This window comes from Eumetopias jubatus, unplaced genomic scaffold (genome assembly GCF_037043125.1).
Source record: "Eumetopias jubatus isolate StellerSeaLion01/CBP00866 unplaced genomic scaffold, mEumJub1_p1.0 scaffold_8, whole genome shotgun sequence".
Classification (NCBI taxonomy): Eukaryota; Metazoa; Chordata; class Mammalia; order Carnivora; family Otariidae; genus Eumetopias; species Eumetopias jubatus.
Genome location: NW_028274814.1, coordinates 128,109,417 through 128,137,060, shown reverse-complemented (window position 1 = coordinate 128,137,060; position 27,644 = coordinate 128,109,417). Strand labels below are relative to the sequence as shown.

Genomic DNA, 27,644 nt, shown 5'->3' with positions numbered 1-27,644 from the left:
CTGACATATGATAGGTGATCAAAGTAGAGTAGCTTAAAATAGGGGCATTATACCCCAGAACATTGTCAACAATGGGATGAAAGTTGGGTGAGGGGTCTGCAGCCAGCCCAGCCCATTGAGGATGAGATCCAGCTGTAAGCTCTTGGAGGAGCCCACCAGTTAGTGGGACCTCCTGAGTTCCTGGCATTCCCAACTAGGCTGAGCCATGCTTGGAATTTCAGGCCGGCATTTGGCATCAGACACTGATGTTTGCAGCCTGCCCCTCTCACTTCCATGGGGTGAGATTCTTAAGAAGAAAACAGGGAGGGCGCCTGGGTGGCTCAGTCATTAAGTGTCTGCCTTCGGCTCAGGTCATGATCCCAGGGTCCTGGGATCGAGTCCTACATCGGGCTCCCTGCTCAGCGGGAAGCCTGCTTCCCCCGCTCCCACTCCCCTTGCTTGTGTTCCTGCTCTCACTGTCTCTCTCTGTCAAATAAATAAATAAAGTCTTTAAAAAAAAAAAAAAAGAAAACAGGGAAAGCCATGTCAGGGCTCTGGTCTGGGAATACTTGTACTGCTTACTAATAGTTAATTAGATAGAGATCCAGATTCTGTAGAGCTATGGAGAACCCTGGCCATGGAATCAGGGAGCAAGCTCAGGGCAGGATTAGCAGTCAGGAGGAAATCTAGAATGCCTCTCCTGAAATTGTTCCTGCCTTGGGAAAGGACTAGAGCAGGTTGGGCTCAAACTGTAGAAGTGAATGAAAGTGAATGAATGGAGAGGAACGTGCATGGGCCTGTAGCCAGGATAAGCAGGACCCAGCTTCCAAGGCCCTCTGCTGTCTATATTACCCCCAGTGGTGGTCAGGATATAAGGAGGCAAGAGACTGCAGGTGTGTGATAGAAATAAAACCATTTTACTGTTTAGAATAAAGGACACACTATAAAAAGTGAACATTATGCAACATTACAGACAATATACATTCACGGAATATAAAATTCATAAATAACATGGAGGAAAACTGTAAACAGTGCTACAAAATTTAGCAACAAATACATTCCTTCCAGACAGGGTTTTCTCTGGTTGGTTTCTCTCTATCACTTCTGGGTCTCAGGACAGCAGACTGGCTAAAGGGAAGGGTGAGGGCCTGGGAGAATCTATGAAGCCCCTTCCCCCAAAGCACAAACTGGTCTTTAAGTTCTTTCCCTCCTCACACTTCCCAAGAGCCAATTTGGAGGCTGTTGATATCCATCTCCCCTACACTCCCACATTTTTTTTTTTTTTTGCTTCTGTCATCAGATTTTTAAAGTGTTTTCCTTGTGTAAAACTACTGCAGTGATATTTTTACTTTTGGTAGCCAGGAGCCAAACACTTGGGTACCATCTTGGGGTAATCCACATTGGTGACCATCAAACAAAAGATGAAAGGCCGGGGCAGGGGAGGGTACTCTCTCCCGGGGGGGCCACAGTGTCTCTGAGAAAAAGTTCTTCCAATAAGTCATTTGTTTCTTTAACTGCTCAAGAACCAATGTATGAAAAATGGTGCTCATGGGCTGTACCTCAACTGCCATGATATAGGTCTGGAGCTGGGTGATGGTAAAGGATAAGGGTCTCCAGTATTATCTATCCAACCAGATGGAGCACAGGTCGGAGAGGAGAGAGGCTGGGTATAGTGCTGTCCGGATAGGGAGGCAGAAGAGTTAGCCAGATGAGGCCAAGAGGTCTTGGAATCATAGCTCCCATGGCCCTGGATTTTTAGGAGAAATCATGGCTTCCCAATTGGCTGGTCAAAGATCAAGTGGAAGAAGAACAGGAATGACCAGCAGACTGCCCAGTGCCAGTTGATACAGAGCAAGGACATGAATGCACTTGCTATTTTCCCTGCCTCCTTCCTACTCCAGAAAGCACTGGGATGCCGATAAAGGGAGGAGGATGGATGAGTCTCAAGGGCTAGTTCCTTCTCATTTCTCCAGTTTGCCAGTCGAGCTGCCTGCACAGTAGAAGTATTTTACCCTCCATTCCACTGTAGAATTTGATTCAGGAAAATGGCGGCATGTGGGTTTCATTTTTTTTTCTCTTAAACACAATGTACACATATTAAAGCCTACACATGACACAAGATTTAGCAAAATAAAACGTTCACGATATGATTGAAATACGGAAGTGTCTCAGCTACATAAATGACTTTAAATTATACAGTAAGTGAACAGGTGAAATAAACAAAGCTGTATCTTATAGAAAGCTCAAAAACCACCCTCTGCCAACAGCACTTTGCAGAGGACCCTTCTTGCCCAGGACCTGCTGTTCTCTTCGCCAGGGCCTGACAGATGGGACTGTGGTTCCACCACCATTTCTGCAGGGGAAACTTCAGATGACTCATGCTCAGGCCTCACCCCAGGTCCTGCCTTGTGTGAGTGGAGGTGGCCCCACCAGGGACCAAGAATCACCGATGCTTCATAGAGGGGATGCCGATGTCCATTTGTGGGAGGACATTTGTGTGAGTTGGGTCAGGGGTTCCACCTTAGAAGACTTTAAGGTTGAAATCAAGAAAATCTCAGAACACCAAGGCTGGGGCTTACTTCTTAAAAACCACTGGCCTGCTGACCTCAGCTCCTTTTGCTTATACTGCTGCATTGAGAGGGCAAAGCCTCCCATTTCCCACCTGCCAGATGGCATGACCATAAGGTAAAAGATACAAGAAAATAAAATGGATCCCACAGAAGCCGGATGCTTGTACTGCCTTCCCACTGAGGAGTTCTACCAAACACCTTGCCTGGGCGTGTGTGTGTGTGTGTGTGTGTGTGTGTGTGTGTGTGTGTGTGTGTGCGCGCGCGCGCGCGCGCACGCATGCACGCAAGACATTACAATGTGTTGTTTGCTTCTTTTTTTTTTTTCTCCTGTTTCAATTGGCAGCTCTGTTTCCTAAAGTGGAATGAACTGAAGATACAAATACTAAGAGGATAAATACCCATAATCTGAAAAAAGAGACAGAGCAATCATGTTAAATGTCACCGTCCTCCCACCGCCAACTCCGTAAAATATACATTCTCACCTACTCTTGGCATCTCACTTTCAATACTTAAACTTAAAATAATTTTATTTAATCAGAGAACTTATATTATAGTTTTATTTCAAAATACACACACACACACACACACACACACACACACACACAAAACCCTACAGCTGATTGCAGAGTCAGGCTTCCCCAGTGACCACCGATTTTAAGCTCGTGAGGTGAAGACCTTGGGAGATGGTGTCCGCCCACCAGTGAGCTGGGGGAAGAAGAGCAGGCTGTCTCGAAACCCAGGAACATGGCCGTCTAGCTGAGGCAGGACACTTGGCAGCTTTCCCTCCTGTGCCCAGGCCCCTGACCCACACTAACTCTCATCTCCCACCTGAGCCAAGCCAGTGAGGCAGTTAAACGAAGGCCCCAAACATGAAGCAGGAGAAAAAGATAGGGACAGAGGTCAGATGACCCCAGTTAGAGGGATGTCGAGAGTGTTCAGGGTTTCAAATTTTAATTAAAATGGAAAAAAAAAAAAGTCAACTTGGAATGTCATGATTTTCTTCAAACAAGCAACAACAAAAAAATAGAAGAGATTATACTACTGGCATATTTAACAGCATTGAACAGAATTCTGTGTCCTGTAAAAAATTAGCTTATGTCCCCGTGTGGGTATATGCAAATATGTATACAAACACATCCCCCTAGGCGAGCTAAACCCTACTTCGGAAATAGTATTCTCTACCCAAATCTACTTGGCTATATCTGTGGATAGTGTACGGTGTGTGTATTCCTCCAATTTACATAAAGGCAAGCTCCTGGCCAAATCTACGAAAGAGTTTTCCAGGAGGAAGTCTTGTGGGAGATAGAGAGAGGAAAGACATTCATCTCAGTCTTTCACCTGAGCTTTTGTACAAGGCAGGCAAATTGCCTCCTGACCTCAGGCAGATGTTTAAGTCTTTATCAACTAAGAAAGTTCTGTTGTTCTGGCCTGGCTGCTTGCTCCAGACTCAGAAACATCTGGTCAATCCCAGCGGCACTGGCCTGGGGGAACTGTGTGTACTGCATCCTCCCAGACCCTCTCCTGCCATCTCTTCCTTCCCTCCCTCACTCTTACATGCAGACACAGACAGACAGTCTGGTTGGGACATGCAGTAGCATCTCCTTGGTGTATAAGATCTTCTGCGTACCTTGAGTCTATCTGCTTGCTGCCCTGGACTGATCCTGAAACGGTTGACCTCTCAGCATTCTTCCTTGTCTGTGTCTTTTATATACTGGGGTGGAGGAGAAGGGCCAAGGGAAAAGGGTCTGGGAGATGGTGAGGTGGGGAAGAAGAGAGAGGGGTAGATGTTAACAATGTCCAAATGGGGTAGTTTTTCGATACTTGTTTTCCTAAAAAAATAGATTATATTATCACGAAGAAGAGGAGTGTACATTCCTCATTCTTTCTGGCATGGCACCAAAAATTCCCGCGTGGAAATGGGTGATGTCAAGGCCAAAAAGAAGGGGTAGGGTGGGGCCAGGAGGATGGTTCCAAATAAACTCCATATGACAGCATAGACTTTTCCTTAAGTGTTCGAAGTGCTAAATTTGCAAGAAAACAGGCACTAATGTCATTGTCATCATCTGGGAAGAGTTAGTGTCCGAGGGAAGCTCAGCGGGAAGGGAGGGAGGTGAGGTGGGGTAGGGTCTGGTGCTCAGGGGTCTGTGGCATTGATGATGCTTTTGTCCGGGGGCGCCCATCCTCGGTACCAGCTGCAGTAACCACCCTTCTGCCGGATGCAGGCGTAGTGTTTGGACTGGTAGCCAGGGTAGCCGAAATTGGAGAGCATGTCGGTCCAGAGGCACTCGTTCTTGGAGGTCACAAAGCAAGGCAGGTAGTAGCAGGATTTGATCTGCAATTAGATAACAGCCAAAGGTTGGTGGGCTCTGTCACGGTGGACCCGGTCCTGATGCTTCCTCAAGTCTAGGTGCCCACCACTGTAGGTGGAGCCCAGCCACATCAGTCCCTTAGTGAAAATGATAGAAGTAACACTCACTAACACTTACTAAGCACCACTGTGTACCAGATATTCTGCTCAGTGCTTCTATGTTATTCTCTTTAGTTCTCATAACAGATTTAGCTCCCTTTACAGATAAGGAAATAGAGGCTCAGAGAGGTTAAGTAACTTGCTCCAGGTTACACAGCCCAAAAGTGGTGGAATTAGACATTCAAGAGAGCTTTTCCTTCTCAAATGGCAATAGGCAAGGATGAGCAATCTCAGCTGTTGTGAGAATTGAGGAATTAAAAAGATCAAAGCATAAACTTTGGGCGTCCAGCTGCCCTAGGAGAGAAATCAGACTCAGTGAGCTGTGTGACCTGAGGCTAGTTACTTGAGCTCTCTGAGCCTCCATTTTCTCACCTGCAAAATGAGCACAGTAGTAACGAAAATGCACAGAGTTGTTGTGAGAATTAGTGAGAGAACAGTGCAGCTCCCTCCCGCAGCAGGAAGGCTGTGTGCCATGGCCCTGGGCTTGAGTCAAGGAATTGGGCCTGATTGAAGAGTGACCTTCTGTAGCATTTGGTATCAGCAGTCCTGCACCAGCTCAGCCACCTGCAGCAGGGGCCACCAATGAGGCAGCTGCCCTGGTGAGCCCACTTGGGATGCTCGACAGGACCTGTCAGCATAAGGATCTTGTACCTGCCACAACCTTGAATCACAGGAGGGGCCAGGGATGCTGAAGAGTCTTTGTGCCCTGGCAGCTGCCAGGTGGGCAGCGTGGAGGGAGCCGATGACAGCAGAAAGGCATTCTTCCCCCACCTTCTTCATTGCTCAGCCTGGGGCCAACATTCCTCACCACCCCTTTTCAGACCTGCCCTTCTGCCCTGGCCCGATGTGCATGCCTGTCTCAGCACAAGGGCCCAGTGCCCAGTACAGCCGGAACTGACGTTTTTCGGGCTGTGGGCCAGCTCTCCCCCCGTGCCTGCCCTCTCCAGGGCTTACCTTGCAGTTACAGCCCAAGTGATACCGGTAGTTGAGCCCCTTGCGCTGGGAGAGGGTGAGCTGGTCCCACCTCTCCACGAAGTTGCACAGTCCTGTGTACATCTTACCATCATAGACGCGGCCTAGAGGAGGAAAGAGGACAAGGGGAGAGTTGTTTTGTCCAGAGCCCAGCCACAGGCAAAAGAATTCTCACCCCCTGAGTACCCACCTTAGACCAGGTACTGTGCTAAGTACTTTCTAGTCCTACGATTTTATTTCATCCTTATCCTTCCCAACACCTTTGAGGCCAAACTGTGTTCCCATTTCCCAGGTGGGGAGAACCGAAGCTCAGAGAGGTTAAGTGATTTGCAGAAGGTCTTAAAACCCATGAAGTGCTGGAGCTGGGACTAAGGCCAACTCATCCCTTCCCTCATCAGTGGTTGCTTGGTTTTGATCTTATTTTTTCCTTTCCCACATTGACTGCCTGCAGGTGGGCAACTTTCAAAGATAGACCCAATAAATAGATTGTGAGGTATAGAGGAACAGGTACTAGAAATCCCTTTTTATTTATATAGTATAGTAAAGCTGAGAGACTGCAGAACTAGGCAAAACTACATTTCCTCCACGGGGCCGGTGATGGAGGTGAGACTAAAACCCAGCCTCCGGGTAGAGCCTCGAGTTCCTACCCCAGGCCAAGCAAGATGCACCCTACACGAGGTACTCCTTACAATTCACTGGGCATGTGGCCAAAGTCCTAAGGACACTTCTGGGTCAACTACTGCTTCTCTGTCCTTCTGAAGCGAAGGACTGGTGGACCTTGGCCAAACTCTGGCCTAGATGCTAGAGTTGACCGTTACCTGTCAGCAGGTACTGGTACTTGTTGACTTCTAGCTTCAGGCCACAGAGGCTTTCAGAAGCTTCTGTGTGGATGTACTGCACGTGGGGCATCTTGGTGAAGCCTCGGTACATCTGTGGGCAGAAGGAATGTCATGAGAGGAGGACCAGGGCTCAGAAAGCATGCTGTCATTTGTTCTGTGGAGATCCGATTTCCCTGATCCACCATTGTGTGGCCAGTCACTGACTTATCCACCCCAGGGCCTGCAGTCCAGATAAAGCCACCTGTTCGCCTCTTGTCTGAGCCATGGTTGGTGCCTTTCCAGAGAAACCTTCCCATCCAGCCAGTCACATCGCCCATTCCAGCACCTCCAGAACACTACACCAGATATATATTCTTCGCATATCCCAACACCTTTTCAGAAATCCAAAGAATTTGCTGTGAAAGGGGTCCCGCCTGCCTCATCAACCTTGGCTCCCAAATTCCAAGAAGACAGCCAGCCAGCATTCTAATGACATCGCTATGACATTTCTCAGTGTATAAAAGCATTCCACTTACATTCCCCTCACTGTATCCTCCCAAGAACCCAAGGAAGTAGGTATTATTGTACCCATTTTACAGATAAGGACTCAAAAATTCTGTTTGCATGGTGAAAGTGCATGGTGAACTCGGGCCAGGATTCTCCATGCTTTTATTTTTCTGAGCATCTGTTGAAAGTACTGGGTTCCTTTACCCCAAATAAAGCGTATAGACACATATACAAAATTTCTAGATTTTTAACTAAACACTTTATTATGTTGCACTGTATGAAAATGCTGATATTTGGCCATTTTTATCTACAACATAATCTAAGACAGTGGTTCTCAACTGAAGGCCATATTACCCCCACCCCAGGAGACATCTGGCAATGTCTGGAGACATTTTTGATTGTCACAGATGGTAGGCAGTGGTGGTTGCTATTCACATCTGTGGGAAGAGGCTAGGGTTGCTGTTAAATATCCTATGATGCACAGGACAGTCCCCACAGCAAAGAATTATCTGGCCCCAAATATGAGTAGTACCAAAGTTGAGAAATCCTCCTCTAGTATTAACCCACCTAATCCCCATGACAGCCCCGTGAGACAGGAACTATTTATGCCCGTTTAATAGATGAGGAGGCTGAAGCCCAGACAGGTAAAGTGGCTTATCTGAGGCCATACGGTTGGCAAAGGGCAGAGGTAGGATTCCAGGAAGAAGAATCTGCTCTGGAGTCCGTGCTCTTTTAACCATTATCCTGTGCTTCTCTCACTGTGGCCTCCCAAGTTCATGCCCAAGGGCCTCTGATACAGGCAAATGCTCTTTATGGCTGTTGTGCCTTCTTGATATCTGCACGTGCTCAGAGCCACTGGTGTGAACGTAACGAGGCTGAACCCACTTGGTGATTCGAGGGCAAGACCACGAGTCTCACGTGGGTTCAGATCTGTTGAGAAAACTCTGTTAACTGTGTGAGCTGGTGAGGGTAGGAGGGGGCACCGGGGTGTGGGCCAATCCCATTATCCCCCGGGTTCTCAGAGCACATGGGCCCTACCTAGACGGCTGGTGGTCTCCAAGGGTTTACTACAGGACAGTGTCTCTCCCTTAGTTCCTGGCATGGGTTATTAATTTACTTATGGTAATTAATAAAAAGCCAGACATCACCTCACTGGTGTCTCATCTAAGTGCCTCCCGTTTGCACTAACGGGCTGGGTTTTCTCCTTATTTTTCTTTTAAGTGGGGACTGGCTGGTGGGGCTAGGTGGTCCTCAAGGACCTCCACCATCATAAAGGGTCTGTTGGACCCACAGAGTTGGGGAGCCTCTGCCTTTTTAAGGGGAATACTGTTCTAATTGTGTGCAACCATCAGTGCAGATGGTTTTAATTTACCTGGCCTCTCTCATAACCCTCTTCCCCCCGAGAGGCTCACCAGCTGAATGAGGAAACGCAGCCAAGCGCTGTGAGAACTGCTGTCCACACTCGGTTTTCAATTATGCCGCGGGGGAGCAGGGGTGGGTCACATCGTACCCCCCACTTCCTCAGTGATGGATGGTGCCTCTCTGGCTTTAACAGGAACCATGCTTAAGAGCACTGCTGTGTGCGTGCCATCAAGTGTGGCCTTCGAAGAACATTCCCTACACTCCCTCCTGTGCCCAGCAGCTTCTCCTCTGGTATGGCTGTTCCTTGAGTTCCTGGCAAATGTTTCAACTCAGTCCCCACTCTAGTCTTTTCGGACCCATACAATTAGAGCCTCAGTACAACCTTGTCAGTCTTTCCCCTTCATGTCCTCTCCGCTTTGTGAGTGAGGATCAAGGCCCTGTGTAGGGTCCAGTGACTTCAGCTGCTCAGTTGAGTTCTCACTCCTTTTGAATTTGAAGGAATCTTGATTTCAACATGGCTTGTAGCGCTTGCATGCAGAATCAAAACGTTAATGCGTTGTGAACGATGAGGTCTGAACAAGCACAGTGCTGCCTTTTAGGGTCAATTCTGAATTTAACCATATGGTAAAGCAGATTGTACCCATTTCGTTATCTTTTCTTTATAATAATCCCATCTTGACCTAAATATCGACCCTGAAATTATCATTAGGTCTATATTCATAGAGACTGAGAATTGGTTTGACAAATTTAGGAGGGTCATGATAGGTTTGTAATGCCCTGACATCAGAGAATCATAGACTCTCAGAATCGGAAAAGACAGTAAAATCTAGTCAACGCATTGGAGGATTAATGGTCAACTCAGGTTCTGGAGACAGCCAGAGTTACCTTGTGTGTGTGTGTGTGTGTGTGTGTGTGTGTGTGTGTGTGTGTGTGTGTGTGTGATTCTCTTAGCAAATTTATCGTACTCTATATGGTATTATTAACTATAGTTACCATGCTGTACATTAGATCTCCAGACCTTACTCATCTTAGTTCTGTAGAACTGAAAGTTTTTACCCTTTGACCAACATCTCCCCATCTCCACCACCTCCCAGCCCCTAGTGGCCATCATTCTACTCTTCTGTGAGAAGCTCAACAGTGAGTTCAACTTTTTTAGATTCCATGTAAAAGTGAGCTTATGCTGTATTTGTCTTTTCGTGTCTGGCTTATTTCACTTAGCATAATGTCCTCCATGTTCATCTGTGTTGTCACAAATGACAAGATGTCCTTCTTTTTTGAGGCTGAATAATGTTCTGTCGTGTGTAGACACACACCACATTGGACTCTATAAGCCTCTGGGCCTCCCCTCTTGGTAGCATGTACACAAGAGTTCAAAGAATTTAGCTTCCCTTGGGGTGAAGGGACAAATAATGTTAAGAAGGAAATTTCTGAATCTGGGGGCTTTGAATATTTCTTACGGAATGCCTGGTTTTCACTCTGCATTGACAGCATGAAATATCACCATCTTGTCAAATACGGCTGGCATGCCTGAAGATGAGCACTGTGCTGGATGCTGCTTTACACCATGAACTCCTTTAAAACCACAACTTATTCGCATTTGCAGACCAAGCAACTGAGTTTCAGAGACATTAGATACTAGACTGAGATAAATGCAACCAAAGTCTTTCCTTCTCTATAAGAGAAAAGCAGAGCACATGAGAATGCAGGCCTTCTCTGTTGAGGGCTAGCTGAGAGCCCCAGGCTAGAAAGAGTTACAGGCAATGAGAAGGAGGAGAATGGCTCCCTGTGTGCTGGAGAGTCAGAGAGGCTTCCAGCTGGAGCTTCAAAGGCAAGACCTTGCAATAGTGCTCATTTGATTAGACAAACCACTGAAGGAAGGAAGTCCCCAGGGGCCAAGCATTCCAATTGCCCAGCAAATCTGTCCTGCCCAGAGTCAGGACATGCAAAGCACATGACCAGTGGGCCTTCCCATGGAATGCCCCCCCCCCCAGGACCAGCTGGGACATGATGTTCCCCACGTGCTGTCCCCTGTCGTGCTAGCCTGGGAGCATGTCTCCACTGCACAAACTGCAGCTCCTGGCAGAGCGGACTGCTTTCTCATGGTCCCGATAGGAGATAAGGTCCCGACAGATTAGAGTGACCAATTCCGGCAACTGCTCCAGCTGTCTCCAAGTTTGAGTTTGCAATAAGCTCCCTTAACATTCGTACACTTCCCCCACACACACCTGTGCGTGTGTCTCTGCCTGTAACGTGTACCAGAGGTTCTGGAATTAGCATACGGGAGAGAGTCCGCCTGCCTTTCATCTGGGTGAGAAGTTCGAGGGGAGGAGGTGGGAACTCTGAGACAGAGGGAGAGGTGAGACAGGGAGGCTCAAATTGCCATGTTCTCCGAGCTCCTTTAGTTCTGCTCTAAGGGAGCCCTAGCTCACCCTGTCCGACTCTCTGGGGTAGACTCTAATCCACCAGAACAAAGCCACTTAGGGACCAGTGCCAAAACTCACGCAGGCTCGCCTCTCTGGCCTCTCCTCCTCTCCCACAAAGAGTTTTCAATGCACCCTTTGCAGGATGTTGCAAGTCAAGAGCTACACTGCTGGATGACAAACGAACAAACCCAAGCTAACCTCTTTTTGTTCCCTTGGGGAACTACATACAAATGGGGTGGGGTAGGCCCCAAGGGGGCAGGAATGATGAATCAGCCCGCAGCTCCACTGCTCTGTAATCTCCCTGTTGGCAAAGGCTCTATAGCTTCCCTGGCGTTTGCCACTTTCTAGTCCTATGAACTTGACTGTTACATGACCCTTCCAAGGCTCACCTGTAAATTAGATAATGTGTATCTACTTCATAGGGTTTTTATGAGGACTGATCCATGCAAAGGCTTAGCAGAATGCCTGGTACACAGTAGCTCGGTACATATCACTTGAATAGAGTCTTATATTCGTTATAACAAATATTATCTGGGTATCCCCAGCCTGAAGCACAGTGCTCAGCACAGAGGGAGTGAGAAGGAAGGAGAGAGGAAGGGAGGGGAAAGGTTAGATGAACTACTCCAATCCCTGCACCCCATACCTGATTAGCAGACTGCTGCCTGGAGACCAGCAGAATTCAGTGGCCTCTCAGGACAGAAGGGCAATGACCCTTCTGTGAGTTATCTAATATTTGGCTGGTAGGAGGGGCAGGTAGGAGGGGCAGAGTTAATAAAAAGGCATTACATAGTGATTGATGATCAAAGCGAGATGGCAGGGAGATTTGGGGAGCCATGTAAAGAACACACAGGATTGGGAAGGAATCCCAGCACCTTAGCTTGGGAACCAGATCTGTCTTTAATTAAATGCATGACTGGGCAAGTCATTTCCCCCTTTGAGCCTGTGTCAGAAGTAAAACAAGGAATTTTACTTTCCAGTGCCCCACACCCTAGTTCCATGAATCCGGGTGAAGGATAGTGAATGGATAGTGTGATGCCACCGGCCGGGGAGTGGGTGTGTGTGCTCTGAAGCTGATGGGTGAACAAATGTAATTTGGCCTCCAAACAACCCCTCAGAGGCTGGCCTGACACCAGTGAGGGGGGGAATGGGACATTCTGATCACCCTGGTGCCCAGGAGCCAAAAGAAGCAGGGAAGCTAGGCAAGCTTAGGAACCACTGTCTCTCAGCTGTTCCCTCAGATCTGCTGGCCAGAGTATCCATTCTGTGATGGGTTGTTCCAGAGTGGGGCAGCGTGCAGGAGAGGGAGTGTTGCCCGAACCTCTGCTTTGTCTAACATGCTTTGGCATTTGCTCACTGGCTGCCGGGGGCTGTACAGTGGGGGTTTCTTGGGTTGTTGTTGATTTTCTTGGTTCCCCCCTCCACACTCTTCTCTCCCCATGGCTGTCTGAAGACATAAGCTGGTCCCATGACCAGGCTTGGGCAGCCAAGGGCACCTAGCCAGGGCTGACTCTGGACATTACATAACCAGAAGGCTGTGGATGTTTCCAAAGTTGAATCCAAAGCAACAGGTTCCACGAACTTAGTACATCAAACCTCAGGCCTTAGGATGCAGGAATAATGAGGCCTGGAAGTCTGCCTCTGGGATGGTTGGGTATCCCCATTCAGTTCTACCTGGGTGTCAAGCCTTGTCTCCTCTGGGGAGTTTTCAGGCCAGTAGGGTCTCACCCTCATTTCTCCATTTAGATGGATAAACATCCACCAAGTCCCTGTTGCAAGCCAGGTCCTGCTCTAGTTTCTGGGGATGCAGATATGGGCAGTGAGTAAAAGGGCTGGCAGTCCACTTGGACCTGAGCATACCCCATCATGAATTTCTGATTGGTCGTGCATGTGTGTCTTCGCTCTTCTCTCCTGACCTGACTATACTTCCTTAACATAGGAATCCCATCTTTCTCGTGGCCTCCATGGCTCCTGGCACAGGGTGCTGCACATAGGGTGGTGCTTACAAAAGTGGAGTGGTGGACCAGGTGCTGAGCTATTCGGGGTGAGTGAGTACCAGCCCTCTATGCTAAGGCAAACATAAGTACCCCTTTCTGGCACCCAAAGCAGCTCTTGCTTAGAAGTAACACCACACAAAGAGGTGCCTGGGCGGCTCAGTCAGTTAAGCGTCTGCCTTCGACTCAGGTGATGATCCCAGGGTCCTGGGATCGAGTCCCACATCGGGCTCCCTGCTGCTCAGAGGGGAGCCTGCTTCTCCCTCTGCCTGCTCTGCCTGCCCCTTCCCCTGTTTGTGCATGCCTGCTCTCTGATAAATAAATAAATAAAATCTTAAGAAAGAAAGAAAGAGAGAGAGAAAGAAAGGAAAGAAAGAAAGAAAGAAAGAAAGACAGAAAGAAAGAAAGAAAGAAAGAAAGAAAGAAAAAGAAAGAAAGAAAAAGAAAGAAAGAAAAAGAAAGAAAGAAAAAAAGAAAGAAAGAAAGAAAGAAAGAAAGAAAGAAAGAAAGAAAGAAAGAAAGAAAGAAAGAAAAAGAAAGAAGAAAGAAAGAAAAAGAAAGAAAAGAAAGAAAGAAAGTAACACCACATGTGTCCCAGGGCACTTAGAATCCTGAAATGCCTGAGCTGAGAAGAGCTCTTAGGGGCACTAAGCCCAACCCTGTACTGTTTTTTGGTGTTTTTTTTAAAGATTTTATTTATTTATTTGACAGAGAGAGAGCAGGAGAGGGAACACAAGCAGGGGGAGTGGGAGAGGGAGAAGCAGGCTCCCCGTTGAGCAGGGAGCCCGACGCGGGGCTAGATCCCAGGACCCTGGGATCATGACCTGAGCTGAAGGCAGACGCTTAACGACTGAGCCACCCGTGCACCCCCCCCCACCCTGCACTGTTAACAGGTGGCTAATTGGAGGCCCAGGAAAGGGGGGATTCCAAGGTAAGCAGGCTATTTAGGTGTAGAACCGAGACAAGGAAGCAGGTTCTGCAGGTTTCAAATCTGATGTTCTTTTTGGTAAGGTGGACTTCCTTAGTGTGCTTCATAATGTTAATATGCTCAGGAATATGTTCAGTTATACGAATATACTTAGTAAACAGTGCTAACCACCTGGGATGCAAGCTCTGGGAAAACAGGGAAAGAGGGTGCAGTTCCTACTCCAGGATAAGGTTCCTGTGATCAGCCAAAGTTCAGTGTAAAGATTCGAGGAGTTAAACATAAATGGTAACCTCAGCAACTGCATAAGACTAATTTTGAAACTCAAAACTTAGAGCTCCGAAGAGCCTGTAAGACAAACTAGTCCCATCCCCTCATTTTACAGATGGGAAGATCGACACCCAAAGAGGGACAGTGACTTGGCCAAGGTCTCTCAGTTACCAGGGAACAAGGCTGTCTGCCGTCTGGTTCCAGAGTCGAGCCTCTTAACAATGGCCTCTGAGGGACTCCACTTGCGCTGGCTCTAGGGTGAAGCAGCCACCTTCCTCCCACTCCCTGCCATCCCTTTCTTCTGCCTCAGCAATGCCCTCTCCAGCAGTGGGGAGCGCTACGCACACCCACCTTGCCTCCCCTGGCTAGGACTCTACTGCCAAAAAACCTGAGAGCTCTCCTGGAGCCGGATTATGTCACTCACCTTCATCTGCTTGATGGTGTAGACCAGCGTGCCAAAGGGCCCCTCCTTCACCAGCTTCTTCCCTACCACCTTGGCCCGGATCACTGCAGAAAAAGGCAAGATACAGAAAGGAAGGAGGTTAGGGAGACTTGAAGCACATCAGGGACCACATCTTAGATTGGGTGCCTGGAATTGCTTTCTTACCTCTGGGCCAACTTGAGTAGATGATTGTATTTATAAAAGCAAGAATTCAGAGGACAGACACTGGGGGGTGGGAGAGGAATGGAGGCGAGAAGGCAGGCAGTCATCATTCAACTTAATCATCCCAAATGTTCACAATTGCCAACCCTGGAAATTCCTAGGCTGCATTCACCCCTAGAGGAGTTTCTTAACTCTGGTTTTACCATAATCCAAAATCTACTGCTCTTGTTAGAGCCTCTTGCCATCCCTCCATTGTCCATCTGATAATTGCCTGGTCTCCCAGACCTATTCTCTTTCCACCAGGACCTCTTCCTGAATGCTACTTCATTTGGGGCTTTCCTTTGCATGCATACATTCACTGAGTCCTGACATGCCTGCAGGATTGCAATGCATCCCAGCCTCTATCCATGGCCGGTCAGCATTCTGATGGGGCCCTTCATTCCTAGCACTTAGATGGATGGCAAGTTATGCAGTAAAGCATAGCTCAATTAGGGTGTGGTGGAGGAGGAAGAAGTCGGGAGCCAACGGAACTGTTCTAACCCCAGCTCTGCTCTTTATGGCTATTATGACTGTGGGCAAGGAACTTTGTTCCTGGCCTCCAATTTCCTCTTCTGTAAAGCCGGGATAATAATGGTACCAATCTCCTGAATTGAAAGGATTAAGTAAGATAATGCATGTGAAACTCAGCACCGTGTCTCCAACATAGTATATGTTATATGAACATTATTGGTATCATCATCATCATCACCAAAAATGACATGGGCTGACCATGGAAATATTGCTGCCATTAAAAGTAGCTCCCATTTATCACATGCCAACTGTATGCAGTAGTACATCTCATTTATTTACTCCTCAAGACTGCTGAAAAGGGCGGTATCACCATCCACATTATACAGACAAGGAAACCGACAGAGAATTAAAGCCACTTCCTCTTCTGAACCTCAATTTTCTCCTCTGTAAAGAGAGTGTAACTCCACCTACATCAAAGAATTGGAATGAGGATTAAACAAAAGATCCTATGAAATTTCTTAGTACAACATCTGGCAGAAAGGAGTTGCTTAGTAAACATCAATTGACTATGAACAGGAAAACTATTAGGACCCAATGTGAGGAAGGCTGTAGGATAGGCATTTACTACATGCAGTGAGAACACAGAGGGATGGATTTACTTTGAGATTATAAGAGGCTGTGCATTCTTTTTGTATTTTATCTGAAGAATAAGCACCCAGTAGCTGTCTTCAGATAGTTTATAGAACTCGCACATGGAGGAATAATGGACAGATCTTAAAGACAATTCAGAAATTACAGAGAAGTTGTGTTCATTGGCTCAACCCAAAAAAAGTCATCTAATAACAAAAACTGGCAAGAGAGGGGGGTCTGGAAGCTCTCGTGCTAGGACCTTGCCCAGAACGGAATGGATTTTACATGTATAGCAGCCATGCTTTGAGTCGCAAGCTGAACTCTTCAAGCTCTAAGATCCTGTCACTCTTCTTACCTCTAGTTGTACTTAGCCCCTAAAAAGAGTAGGTACTCAATAAATGTCTGTTAAACAGAATACCACACACACACACACACACTCTCTCTCTCTCTCTCTCTCTCTCTCTCTGCCCATTCTGGTAGCTCCATTATCCTTCCCCATTTTGGACGTCCCACCATGTTTCTCAATTCATTGACTCTAATCTCTTAAATTAAAACAAAACAAAACAACCTTTATTAGGAACCAATCTCCGCCACCCCAACTGGTTCTGCCTTGTTCCTCCCCAAACGAGTTTGGATCCCACTCTTCCAGTCAGACATGAAGTCAAGACCCAGATGAATCAATAGCCCCTCCAGACCTTCTTGCCAGGGAGGGTAAAACACAGAGCCCATTGGCGAAGTTAGCAATTTAGTGGACTCAGCTCAGATGGGGAGGAGGCGAGTGGCTGTTTCCAAGTCCGCTGCAAAAACGAGAGGTTGGCAAGATTCCAGGCCAAGCTCTCTCAACATTCTGCCTCCACCTCTGTGTCTAACTTTGTAGCAGCATCCTCGGCAGGGAGCCAGCCTCCCAGAGGCCCAGGGACTATTTCCTCTACAGTAACTCCCACAGTCAGGTTGTAACAGCTTAACTGTTGGGCAGAGAGCATATCTGCCAGGACTCTACTATTGATTCTTCCTGAATTGATTTGGCTCCATCCTCTGCTGCTTCATTAACACAGAAGGTAAACTAGCAAGTGAGTCTTTGCCTTAGGGGGGAAGAAATCGCAAAAGGGATCTCTTTAAATAGCAACTTCTACCCTTTCCTGGCTCAAAAATGGCTTGACTTCATTTAGACATAACATGTCATAAGCAGACCTGTCCCATAAAGCTAGGTACTTCTGGAAGCTTCTGCACACATAGCCAATTCCTTCCTTACCTGAAATGGCCTGAGCTTGGAACATTTTCATCGGAGAATAATTCAGTGAAAAGGGAGTAAGTTTCTGTAGTCAGGAAGCCACTTTTGAGTTTCAGTTCCACCATTACCATGCGGCCTCAGGCAAACCGTGTCCCCGACCTCCTTTCCTCCAAATCTTTCTGATTGTCTTGGCCCAGTGCCCATCACATGGCTTACAAGCCATGTCCTAATTCTAGTGGAGCAGCAACATGGCAGAGCATGGAAGAGCCAGGACTCTGGAGACTGACTGCCTGGGTTCGAATCCCAGCAGTGGTGCTGCATGGGGAAGGTCATTAAACCCTTCTGTGTCTTCATTTCCTAATTTATAGCAATTCCTCATAAATCTCATGCTGTGAGGGTTACGTGCAGGCACTGACAATGGAGTGTTTGCTATTACTGCTGTTAGAATACCGCCCCTACCAGTGACCTCTATTGTTATTTGTCTGAGTATCTTTATCTTCTAACATACACCATAAGCTAAGGCTTGGGGGTTCTCTCTGGGGAAGAAAGGCAAGCTCCTCAAAATATCTGACCACACAGAATTTCAGAGAGAGGTGGGGGAGTACATGTAAACTGGTCAGAACAAACAGACGAGGTGTTTTTAAGTCTGGAGCACCCACCTCATCACAGGGAACTCTCCTGTCTCATCACCCACTTGTAACCCAAGAGCAGCCCACCAGGACCAACCTTGATCAAGTGGTTATGGTCCAGAAAGGCTGGCAAAGAAGGCCCAGCATAGAGGCCACACCAGTGTTTTCTTTATAAAAACAAAACTGCCCTACACTGAACTAAAATTAAGTAATATTCTGCTCTCCCAAAGAGATTCACAAAGCCTTCCAGAGTAAAAACACCAGCCAACCTCAAACCGCCCATTAGGTCTGTGAATTAGTATGTCTTTATTTGCTTCAGTTTCTCCTCTGCAATGCAAATGTGTGCTATTTTGTACTTTCTTGTTTGGCAATAAGGGTGCTCCCAAGTATTCGCTGGCCTGGGGGCCACAGTGGACAGGGGAGGTATGGAAGGTCACAGTTCTCCAACAACAACAGAAGACAGTTTCCAAACTTAGAGCTGGCAGCATGTTGGGCTGTTCCCGCCACCTTGGTGTAGTGGCTAGAAGCCAGCTTTACAGATGGGCTGGGCTAGACAAAGGTGTTCTTTCTTCTCCTTCATGCTGGAACGTGGCCCCCACTGTCTACCCAGTGTCCCCCAGCAGCTAAACCGACATGGGTGTGAGCTGGGTTGGTGTGCTGGTGGGGGTGATGAAAAGAAATAGAAGTCCCATTTCCTACCTCCACAGAGCACAGTCTAGTGGGAAGACAAAGTTTAAAAGTTCATGGCTAGAAGGCTAGTGTCCAAGGTCTGAAAGCACCAGTCAGGGAAAGGGGCAATGACGAACAGCCTGAATCTCAGTCTTGGAGCCTCTTGGCTCCTGGGAAAGGAACCCGGGCTTCCATGGGTATGGAGGTCAAAGGAAAACAGAGTAAACAGTATTTTAACTTAAAAGTCTGTAAGAAGAAACTGACCAGGCTATGTGTGCTTATGTAATTGGCACATAGACCTGTAAATATTATGTAGTGCCCTCTTAAATATATCATACACCTGAGGATCTAGGTGTAAAGGTGTATCTCTATATAATTTTCTTTCTTTAAATAATTTTTGTGGGGAGGGCTAGTAAGAGCTTGCAAAAACAAGAGAAACAAGGCACATCCCTTCCAGAAATATAATTGTGTGCTGCCTGCCCCCACCTCCATCCATAGTAATGTAGACCATAAGCAGCACAAGTTTTGAACAAAAACAGTTCCAGTGGCAAACTAGATTTAGCTTCCAGTGCAGCTTACTGCTGTGTCCAGAAGTTGCACATCTGCAATTCGTCAGCATATTCAGAGGGAACAAGATGCCCACGAGAAAGCCCCTGCCTCTCACCCTCTCCTTCCACCTCTCATACAACCACCTTCAATCAAACCAGACCTTTCTACCCCAATCTGATGGTTGGACTTTCCTGCTAGCAGGTTGGAATGCAAAGTTTGGCTGGGTTTTGGATCAAGGATCCCTTAAATGAATTAATGTATACCAACTTAAGACCATGGATTTTGCGCATCTTAGATCTTGGGATCCTGTTGAGAGCACTACAGATCCTCCCTATGGTAGAGGAGTTGATTCAGCCATCACGTGAGTGAGATACTTTCAGTATATACACATACCCCGCCCCCCCGCTACACACACACACACTCTGTCCCATTCCTGTCTCTCTGAAGGCCCTTTAGAATGATTTTTGCTGACTTAAGGTATGGTTTTTAGGAGGACAGCGATGGTAGGTAAGGCATACCTGGCCAGCAGGTAGGATGAATTTCTCCAAAAGCAGAAGTCACTGTTAGTGTCAACCCCAGGGAGGGGAATGTTCTTCTGATGGGCCCCTAGCAGGCAGGATCTAGGTAAGCAGAAAGGCCTAGACTGTGGGCTCACCTTGTCTTCCTGGACTTGGACTTGGAGGAAAAGAGGGGTCGGGAAGTGTCTGATAGTCACTTGATGTTTATTTCCTGATTGACATCCACACGGACCTTTTTAAGGCCGAGAGCTCATGACAAAGACAATAAGCAAGGGACCCACAGCAAGGCAGGTCCACAGCCCATCTGGCTCAGCCCATTAGGCAATTCCCTGGTCTTGTGCCCCATGGAGAGCCTGCATTTTAGCCTATCCAAAGAGGGCAGAGCCAGGCTCCCTTGCTCCTCCAGCTGCCCACCCATTCATTAACCATCAGCTCCCTGCATTTCATTACATCATATTAATAAGTCTAGAGGAGAGGGAGGGACTAGAACACACTGATAGCAACAACTATTTATTAAGCCCCTCCCATGTGCCAAGCAGTGCATGCATGCTATCTTGCTCTATTCTCATGATAACTCTATGAAATGGCTATTATTGTCCCTGTTTTCCAACTGCAAAGAAGATCAGGTACCCTGAGGGTGGTTTTGCATCCCAGTGGAAGAAAAATTGGCGGGTCCCCCAAGAAAGCAGACTGCCTGAAGCCTTTTCAGGGGATTTGTACTGATTGCAAAACATTTCATAATTTTCTGCACCTCCCCACCCTCACTGTCTGCTCTGCTAAGGATCAGAGAGGTGGATTGGTCCCCAGGAGGAAGGGCCCCCCTGATAAGTCCCCAGTGACCCCCATCCCTTTGCCACCCAACCACTCTGTCCCAGTCACTCACACACACGTGCCCTCTGATTGGTAATAAGAATCTATAAGTAATCACCATCAGCGGAACAGAATATCATCCGTTTAGCATACTATGCTTTCCAGCAAGGCTTTTAAGGAAGAAAATAAAATAACTTAGAAACCACAAAACCTGATGATCCTTGAGGTTTCTCACAACACTGTGGGTCTGAGGTTAATTAGGCTGATTAATTAGATGAGACAATGTATATGTAAAAAAGCACTTTGTAACCCTGAAGCTAAACAGATGATATACTGTTAGGTTGCTGATGGGGATTACTTGAAGGTTCTGAAATGTGCTAATAAGAGGAAGACAGCAAGAGATCCAATCCAGCATTTCCTCATCCCCCAAGGATCTCTGGTATCCACCTCCAGTCACCCTCGCCTCTCTGGGGACACATTGATGATGTCCAGGTTTGAGGAAAGGGCCTTAGGAATGAAGGGTGGAGGGCAGACACCTGAAGGCCTGCCCTACCTGGATCCTTCTGGTTTCCAGCCCCTGTGTCACCACACCCCAAACTCCTAAAGCCTCTCCACAAAGACTTGGAGGCTGAAAGTTCAGATCAGGAAAACCCCTGGAGAAGTGGCCATGAGACCCTGGAATGAGCAGGCATGGAGCACACGGACCTGGATGCAGTCAGGGCCCTGTCACTATGTAACACTGGACAAGTCACTTCCCATCCTGGCTTCTAGGTCAGGGAGATGAATGCCAACCTTGAGAGGTTCTTGCCATGACCTAAGCTCCCTCCTTCACACCACCAGAGCAGTTCTCGTCAAGGTCACCCGTGACCTCCACAGTGCTCAGTCTGGGCAGTGGTGGGTTCCTCTGCCTCCTCTCACTTCCACCCAGCTCGTGACCTTGTACCATCTGTACCACTGGCAGCTCCCATCTGTGCAGCCTCCAACCCAGAGCTCCCACAACATGAGTCTACATTTAGTGTACATTTATACTTGGAGGTCTAATAAGACATCTCCAACTCAACCCATCCAAAACTGGGTCCTGAAAACACCCCTCCCTCACCCATGGTCCCGTTACCTTCCTCATCTTTGGAAATGGCAACCTGCTCCACTCTGGCCCCCAGCCCCCGACTCCTTGTTCACCACCCCAAACACCACCTCAGGGCCTCTGCCCTTGCAGTTCCCCACCCCCCCAACCCCCCCCCCCCGGCCACTGGAACGCTTGTCCTTCCATAGCCACATGGCTCCCTCCCTCACTTACTTCAAATATCACCTGGTCAGGGGGCCTCCATGATCCCCCAGAATCTTCCCTCATGCATTCCCTGTCACCCCTGGCCAGCCTCACTGCTCCACAGCACTGGCCACCAGCTGACATAGTCCATATCCGTGTGCTGTCCACTAGAATGCAAGCCTCACGAGAGGGCAGGTTCTTTGCTTTACTGACTACTGTAGCCTGAGCAACCAGAGGAGAGCCTGGCACATAACAAGTCCCTACTATGTATCTGCTGAATACATGAAGCTAAAAGGGCCACCTACATGAAGGGTGATTAAAAAAAAAAAAAAAAAAGACTCCTCTGGGTAAGCTTTAGCTTATGACCAAGGCTTTCTGAGCCTTATTCCATCAGAAGGGGTTAACAGCAGTTCTCAGTTCATAGGGCCAGATAAACATCTGTTCAACAATCATTTATGGAGTACTGTGCTAGGCTCACAGGGACAAGGAGATAAATGAGGCCCTGAGGAATTCAGGGGCCAAGTTTAAAAAGACCGGCAAGGAAACAGGTAAATGATATTCAAGTAGAGCAAACACAGCAGTATGAGCAAGAACAAAGAACTGGCATGGCCCAAAGAGGGGTGAAGTCTGTCCAAGGGGAGGGGCATCTGGAGCTCCCTAGAGGCGACTGCGGATCTAGGCCTTAGCCCATCCTGGAGCAAAGACTTAGTTTGCTTTATCTGAATCCAGAGGAAGCAGAAGCCTGGACCAGATCTGCTGGGGAGGGTCTAAGGAAGAAGTTGGGAGTGAGGCAGAATCCCAGCCAGGCTCTGAGCAGAGCCAGGACCAACTTACCCGCCTTTCCAGAAAGATGGCCCTGGAGAACAGGAGGGGAGCAGGGAGGGGTGGCATGTGTGAGGAAGAATGCCCCTGGAGAAGTCTCACAATAGGCTCTTCCTGCATCCTACCCTGGTCCCCTGAGGGCACTGCTCTCTGTCAGTTTCAAAGGCCTTTTTTGTTGATGTCAAAGCCACTACCAGACAGTTAAGATGCACTCCCAAATCAAGATAGGGAGTCTCCAGTTCAAAGCCTGTCCTGACTAACTCTTTCCGTCAAGTAAAAATATTAATCTTAGTTTTATTTAAGCAGGTTTTTTTGGCACGGAATGAACCCCTGTGGCTAAAAATAAACCCAAATACACACACACACTCAGAAAAATCTGGAGAGCTGCAAATCATTTCAACCCAAGTTTCCATCTCAGGGAAAGCTATTAAAAGCGGGAGGATATTAAAACCTCTCTGCACAGAGCCTCTTTTCTCAGTGCCTGCCTTGTGTTCTCTGGTCCTCGAGGCAAGGCTGTCCTGGGGATGCCCTGTCCTGGGCCTCCTGGCAAAAGCCGGGGGGAGGGGCACGTGGGGGCTCCTAGCTCTCCTCACCTTGGAAGCAATGTGGGTTTCTGCTTGAGCAGTCCGGAAAACATGCTGGGGCCTCAACTGACATCAGTCGTATATGAAATGAAGGGGCCCAGAGAGGCAAGCAACGGGAACACAGGCCCAGAAAGGTCAAGTTGCCTGGAACTTTGAGATTATCCAAAAAGAACACAAGCAAAATCCTCATCTTACTCTAGCTTTCATGTTTTTAGTGGCGATCTCGATTTTAAACTATTAAAAGACAAAATTTAAGAGTCACCACCTAGGCATATGTCTGGACTTGGCATTAATACATTTCATCTGCAGTGTAACGACTTTCAAAGTCAGCTACCCTCACTTTCTTCTTGTAGCCGCAGCCAGTTTGGGAGAAAGGTATGGATCAGTTAGCCTGGGACAGGGTAAAAGTCCTAGGACTGGCTGGTGCCTGGATTCAAGGCTGACTTACTTGAGGGGTGAGGACCACCTGAGAAGAGAGGTGGTGTTCCTGTGATCTGGGTTTCTAAAAGGCTGCTAAGGTGACTGCCCCCAAAGTGTTCACCAAGCATTAGAACTGCTAAGGCTTTCATCCTGCGAAGGGCCAGAAGGGGACTGTCAGCACCCCAAAGCACAGAAAGTGGGAAGGGAGATCCTTCCCCCACAGCCTCCCCATTCTCCCAGGAACAGATGGGAGCAACAACCCTAGCCACAGCCCCCCAAGCCTCCGTTGGTTTTGCAACATAACAGGATTATTTTGAATAGCACAGTGATATATATATATATGTACAGGGCTCTCTGGGGTTCAGGCTCTCCAGCACCCCCTGCTGCTTCCCCCCTCCTGCCCCACTACAAGCACCCCCTGCTGCTTCCCCCCTCCTGCCCCACTACAAGCACCCCCTGCGGCTCCCCCCTCCTGCCCCACTACAAGCACCCCCTGCGGCTTCCCCCCTCCTGCCCCACTACACTGACCTGTCCTGTGGTGCCCCTTGTCTCAGTGAGAATGACTTTCTCCCTAGCCATCTGCCTACACAGGTTTCCCTGCAAGACCCCCCTAGCTGAAATGTCACCTCCTCCAGGAAGCCCTCTGCCCACCCCAGGCCACACTAAATCCCTCCCGTCTTCTCGGCTTCCTTTCTTTCCAAAGATGTTCTGCCTTAATGGTCAGTTGCTTGGCACTCATTAGCCTGAGTTACTAGGTAACAGGCCTGCACCTGTGACTTCAGGACCTGACAAGGTGCCTAGAATATGGCAAGGCTTCCCCAAATGTTTGCGGAATGAAGAATGAGGCTACAGGAGGGAATCAAAGGTAATGCAATAAAAGGAGACAGCAATGGCTTCGGGTTCAGGCTCTTGGAGTGCAGATCAGGAGTCTGAGTTCCTAAAGGTCCCCCAGAAAAGAAGAGAGGGAGGCAGGTACAAGTGTGATCTGAGAAGTTAAAATGGGACCCTTAATCTCCAAATGCTGAAGATTCATATCTAAAAAGAGGTGAGTCACAGGGTCCTATTACAAGAGGCTTCAGTTAACAAATGCTTGTGGGGGGACAGCACCCAAGGCTCAGCCTCAGAAAGGAGGTCAGTGGTGCCACCTCCTTATACTCCTCCCTCCTCCTCTTCCGCTCCTCTTTTCTCCTCCACCCTCTTCCCCCCCCTCCTCCTTCTTCCTCTTCTCCTCCCCCTCCACCTCCCTCCTCACTCCCCCTCCACCTCCCTCCTCCTCCCCCTCCTCCTCCCTCCTCCTCCCCCTCCTCCTCCCTCCTCGCTCCCCCTCCTCCTCCCTCCTCCTTCCTCCTCCTCCCCTCCTCCTCCCTCCTCGCTCCCCCTCCTCCTCCCTCCTCCTCCCCCTCCACCTCCCTCCTCGCTCCCCCTCCTCCTCCCTCCTCCCCCTCCACCTCCCTCCTCGCTCCCCCTCCTCCTTCCTCCTCCTCCCCCTCCCTCCTTGCTCCCCCTCCTCCTTCCTCCTCCTCCCCCTCCACCTCCCTCCTCGCTCCCCCTCCTCCTTCCTCCTCCTCCCCCTCCACCTCCCTCCTCGCTCCCCCTCCTCCCTTTCTGCTCCTTATCTTTCTCCTTCTAATAGGAGTACTTGGAATTAATTCACTCATTCACTATTATTTCAGAAGTGTTTGACTACGTGCCTTGGATCCTCTGCTATGCCTTGGGGATTCAGCAGTGAGCAGGTAGACAAGGTCCTACCTTCAAGAAGCTTATTTCTGTCTTGAGACAAGAAGATAAGTGGTTAAAGCCCAGGGAGCCACGGGAACATGTATCAGACACGCCCAGCCAAGCCAGGCAGTTTCTGTGCTTCGGGATGTTGACGTGCCCCTCCTGATCACCCTTGGCAGAGCGAAAGCCTCAGCCATTCTAATCATGCTTGGTGAACACTTTGGGATAGTTGCCTTACTAGCCATTTAGAAACTCAGATCACTGAAACACCATCTCCTTTCTAAGACGGTCCTTATTCCCTAGGTAAGACCCTGGTGGTGCTATGGATGCGTGTTGTGGGGAGACATCCTGCCTGAGCTGAGATCTGAGAAATCACGAGTCAGCTGAGGCAAAGAGAATGAAAAGGCCTTCAGGTGGAGGAGGGGGCAGCGGCGAAGCTCTGGGGGCTGGAGAGCCTATCCCATCAGAGTGACAGAAAGCAGTGTGTGTGACAAGGGGCAGAGGACCGTGGAAGCCAAGAGGTAGGCAGGAATGCCCAGCTTCGTATAGGCTGTGTCTTGCTCCAACACATGTCATTTGTCAGGTGGGCAGTGATAGAGACATCACTTCATCCCTGCCGGCAGCCCTTAGGATAGTATGTGCTCAGTGGGGGTACCTGAATGGTCAGCTGATCGGAGGGCCCCCAAGCCTCAAGGAACCTCTAGAAACACTTTCAGGCCTTGTTTGCCCCACTTTGCATCAGACCCACCCATGGTCCATTCCAGTTCACATCCTGTTTCTGATCTTCAAAGTTCAGATTTACGGAATCCCTATCTCCCCCAACACCCTCCTCCAGGCCTCTTAACCTTTCCCAGTGGTTTTACGTCGGTGTTTCTGCTGGCTCAGCTCAGCATGTGCCAGAGCCTAGGAGGCTCTGGAAAGCTCTAGAAAGCTCTACCCCACTTGGTTCAGAGGCGCTGACCTGCTCACTGTCGTGCAGGCACACAGGTCAGGGGTGCTCAGAACACCCCCCTGCCGAGTGCTTCAGCCCTCCCCAGGGGCCCATGGGAAACTTTATCCCACACAAGAGGCCACCAGAATAGCAGCCTGGTCTTCAACCATGGCCCCTTTGAAGCAGTGCCCAGAAAAATACCGTGCCGACGAATGGTTCTCAGAACTTAGAGCTTTCAGGTCAGGTCATTTTTGTGAGACCAGACGGCTGGCAACATCTCAGGAGCTGTCTATAGTATTTTATTTTTCTGCTAATTGGGATTTTGTTTGCTAGGAGAGTGGAGGGACTCCAGGATAGGTCCAGGAGTAGGAAAGCCGAGGAACTGTGAAGCAAAGGGACCTCCCTCGTTTGTACAGCAGACCTACAGATGTGTCTTTGCAGATGGACAGTGAATCTGTTCTCAAAATGCAGCAAAGATGGATGGGGGACTTTGTTGTGGTTTGAGTAAGAAGCAATGTCTGCTCCCCGCTCTGTCTCGGAGGATTATGTAGCACAGATGCCAAAAAGAACGTGGTACATTTATAACTTACCCTTTGGGTAGCTTCTAATACAGTTAAGCCTTCCCCCTTTCTCTCTTTAACTTCCCTAACTTCAGCCAGGAAGACTGTGGACACCAGGTGGACCCAGCGCAGGGGGTCCCATTGAAAGCAGGTGCTCCCCTGCCCAGCTTGCTCAGAACCTTCCAACCAGCTCAGGATCCAGGTAGTGGGCACTCAGGCAGAAAAAGGTATGAAGAAAAAGAAGGCCAGATTATAGATCTTCAAGCCCCAAGACAGTTATCAAAGGTAACTAACGCTGAAGAGTGTGGAGGAATGGCTGGAGATTAGATACAAGTGCCTTTTAAGGAAGCCAACCTTTGTTTTAAGGAAAATAATTAAGTAAAGAATGCTTAAGGCTGCCCTCTTTGGTCAAAGTGGGTAACAACAGAGTGATAAAGCCTGTCCATGGTATCTTTGCACACAGCCTGCCCTAGCCTGACAGCCTGCCCTAGCGGTGTCAGTGGTAAAAAAAAGAAAAGACTACCCACCCATCAGACCTTCTGAATGCAGTCCATAATGCCTGAGCCTCTTGTGCATTCAGTAAATATTCCTGAGTGGCTACCGTGTGCCAGGCACTGTGTCAGGTGGCGGAAACACACAGTGAACAAAACAGACACACCTTACCAATATTATAGCTAATCCTTTATTTTTTAAGATTTTATTTATTTCTTTGGCAGAGAGGGACACAGCGAGAGAGGGAACACAAGCAGGGGGAGCGGGAGAGGGAGAAGCAGGCTTCCCGTGGAGCAGGGAGCCCGACACGGGGCTTCATCCTCGGACCCTGAAACCATGACCTGAGCCGAAGGCAGACGCTTAACAACGGAGCCACCCAGACCCCCTCTAGCTAATCCTTAAAACTAACTTGCAA

General features: G+C 48.5%; 2 protein-coding genes across 3 annotated transcripts in view; one reads left to right on the top strand and one right to left on the bottom strand.

Annotated features, from left to right (window-relative positions):
* SYN3 (synapsin III) overlaps positions 1–27,644 on the top strand; it is a 405,786-nt gene that overhangs the window by 118,991 nt on the left and 259,151 nt on the right. The gene's annotated exons all lie outside the window — the stretch shown is intronic.
* The window catches only part of TIMP3 (TIMP metallopeptidase inhibitor 3), a 58,410-nt gene continuing 31,651 nt past the window's right edge, over positions 886–27,644 (bottom strand). Inside the window, exons 2-5 of the mRNA XM_028088588.2 lie at positions 14,709–14,791; positions 6,807–6,918; positions 5,971–6,092; positions 886–4,881 (exon numbers count right to left, since the gene is read on the bottom strand). Coding sequence (XP_027944389.1) covers positions 4,684–4,881; positions 5,971–6,092; positions 6,807–6,918; positions 14,709–14,791 — 515 coding nt within the window. The 3' untranslated portion in view covers positions 886–4,683. The remainder of the gene's footprint in view (positions 4,882–5,970; positions 6,093–6,806; positions 6,919–14,708; positions 14,792–27,644) is intronic.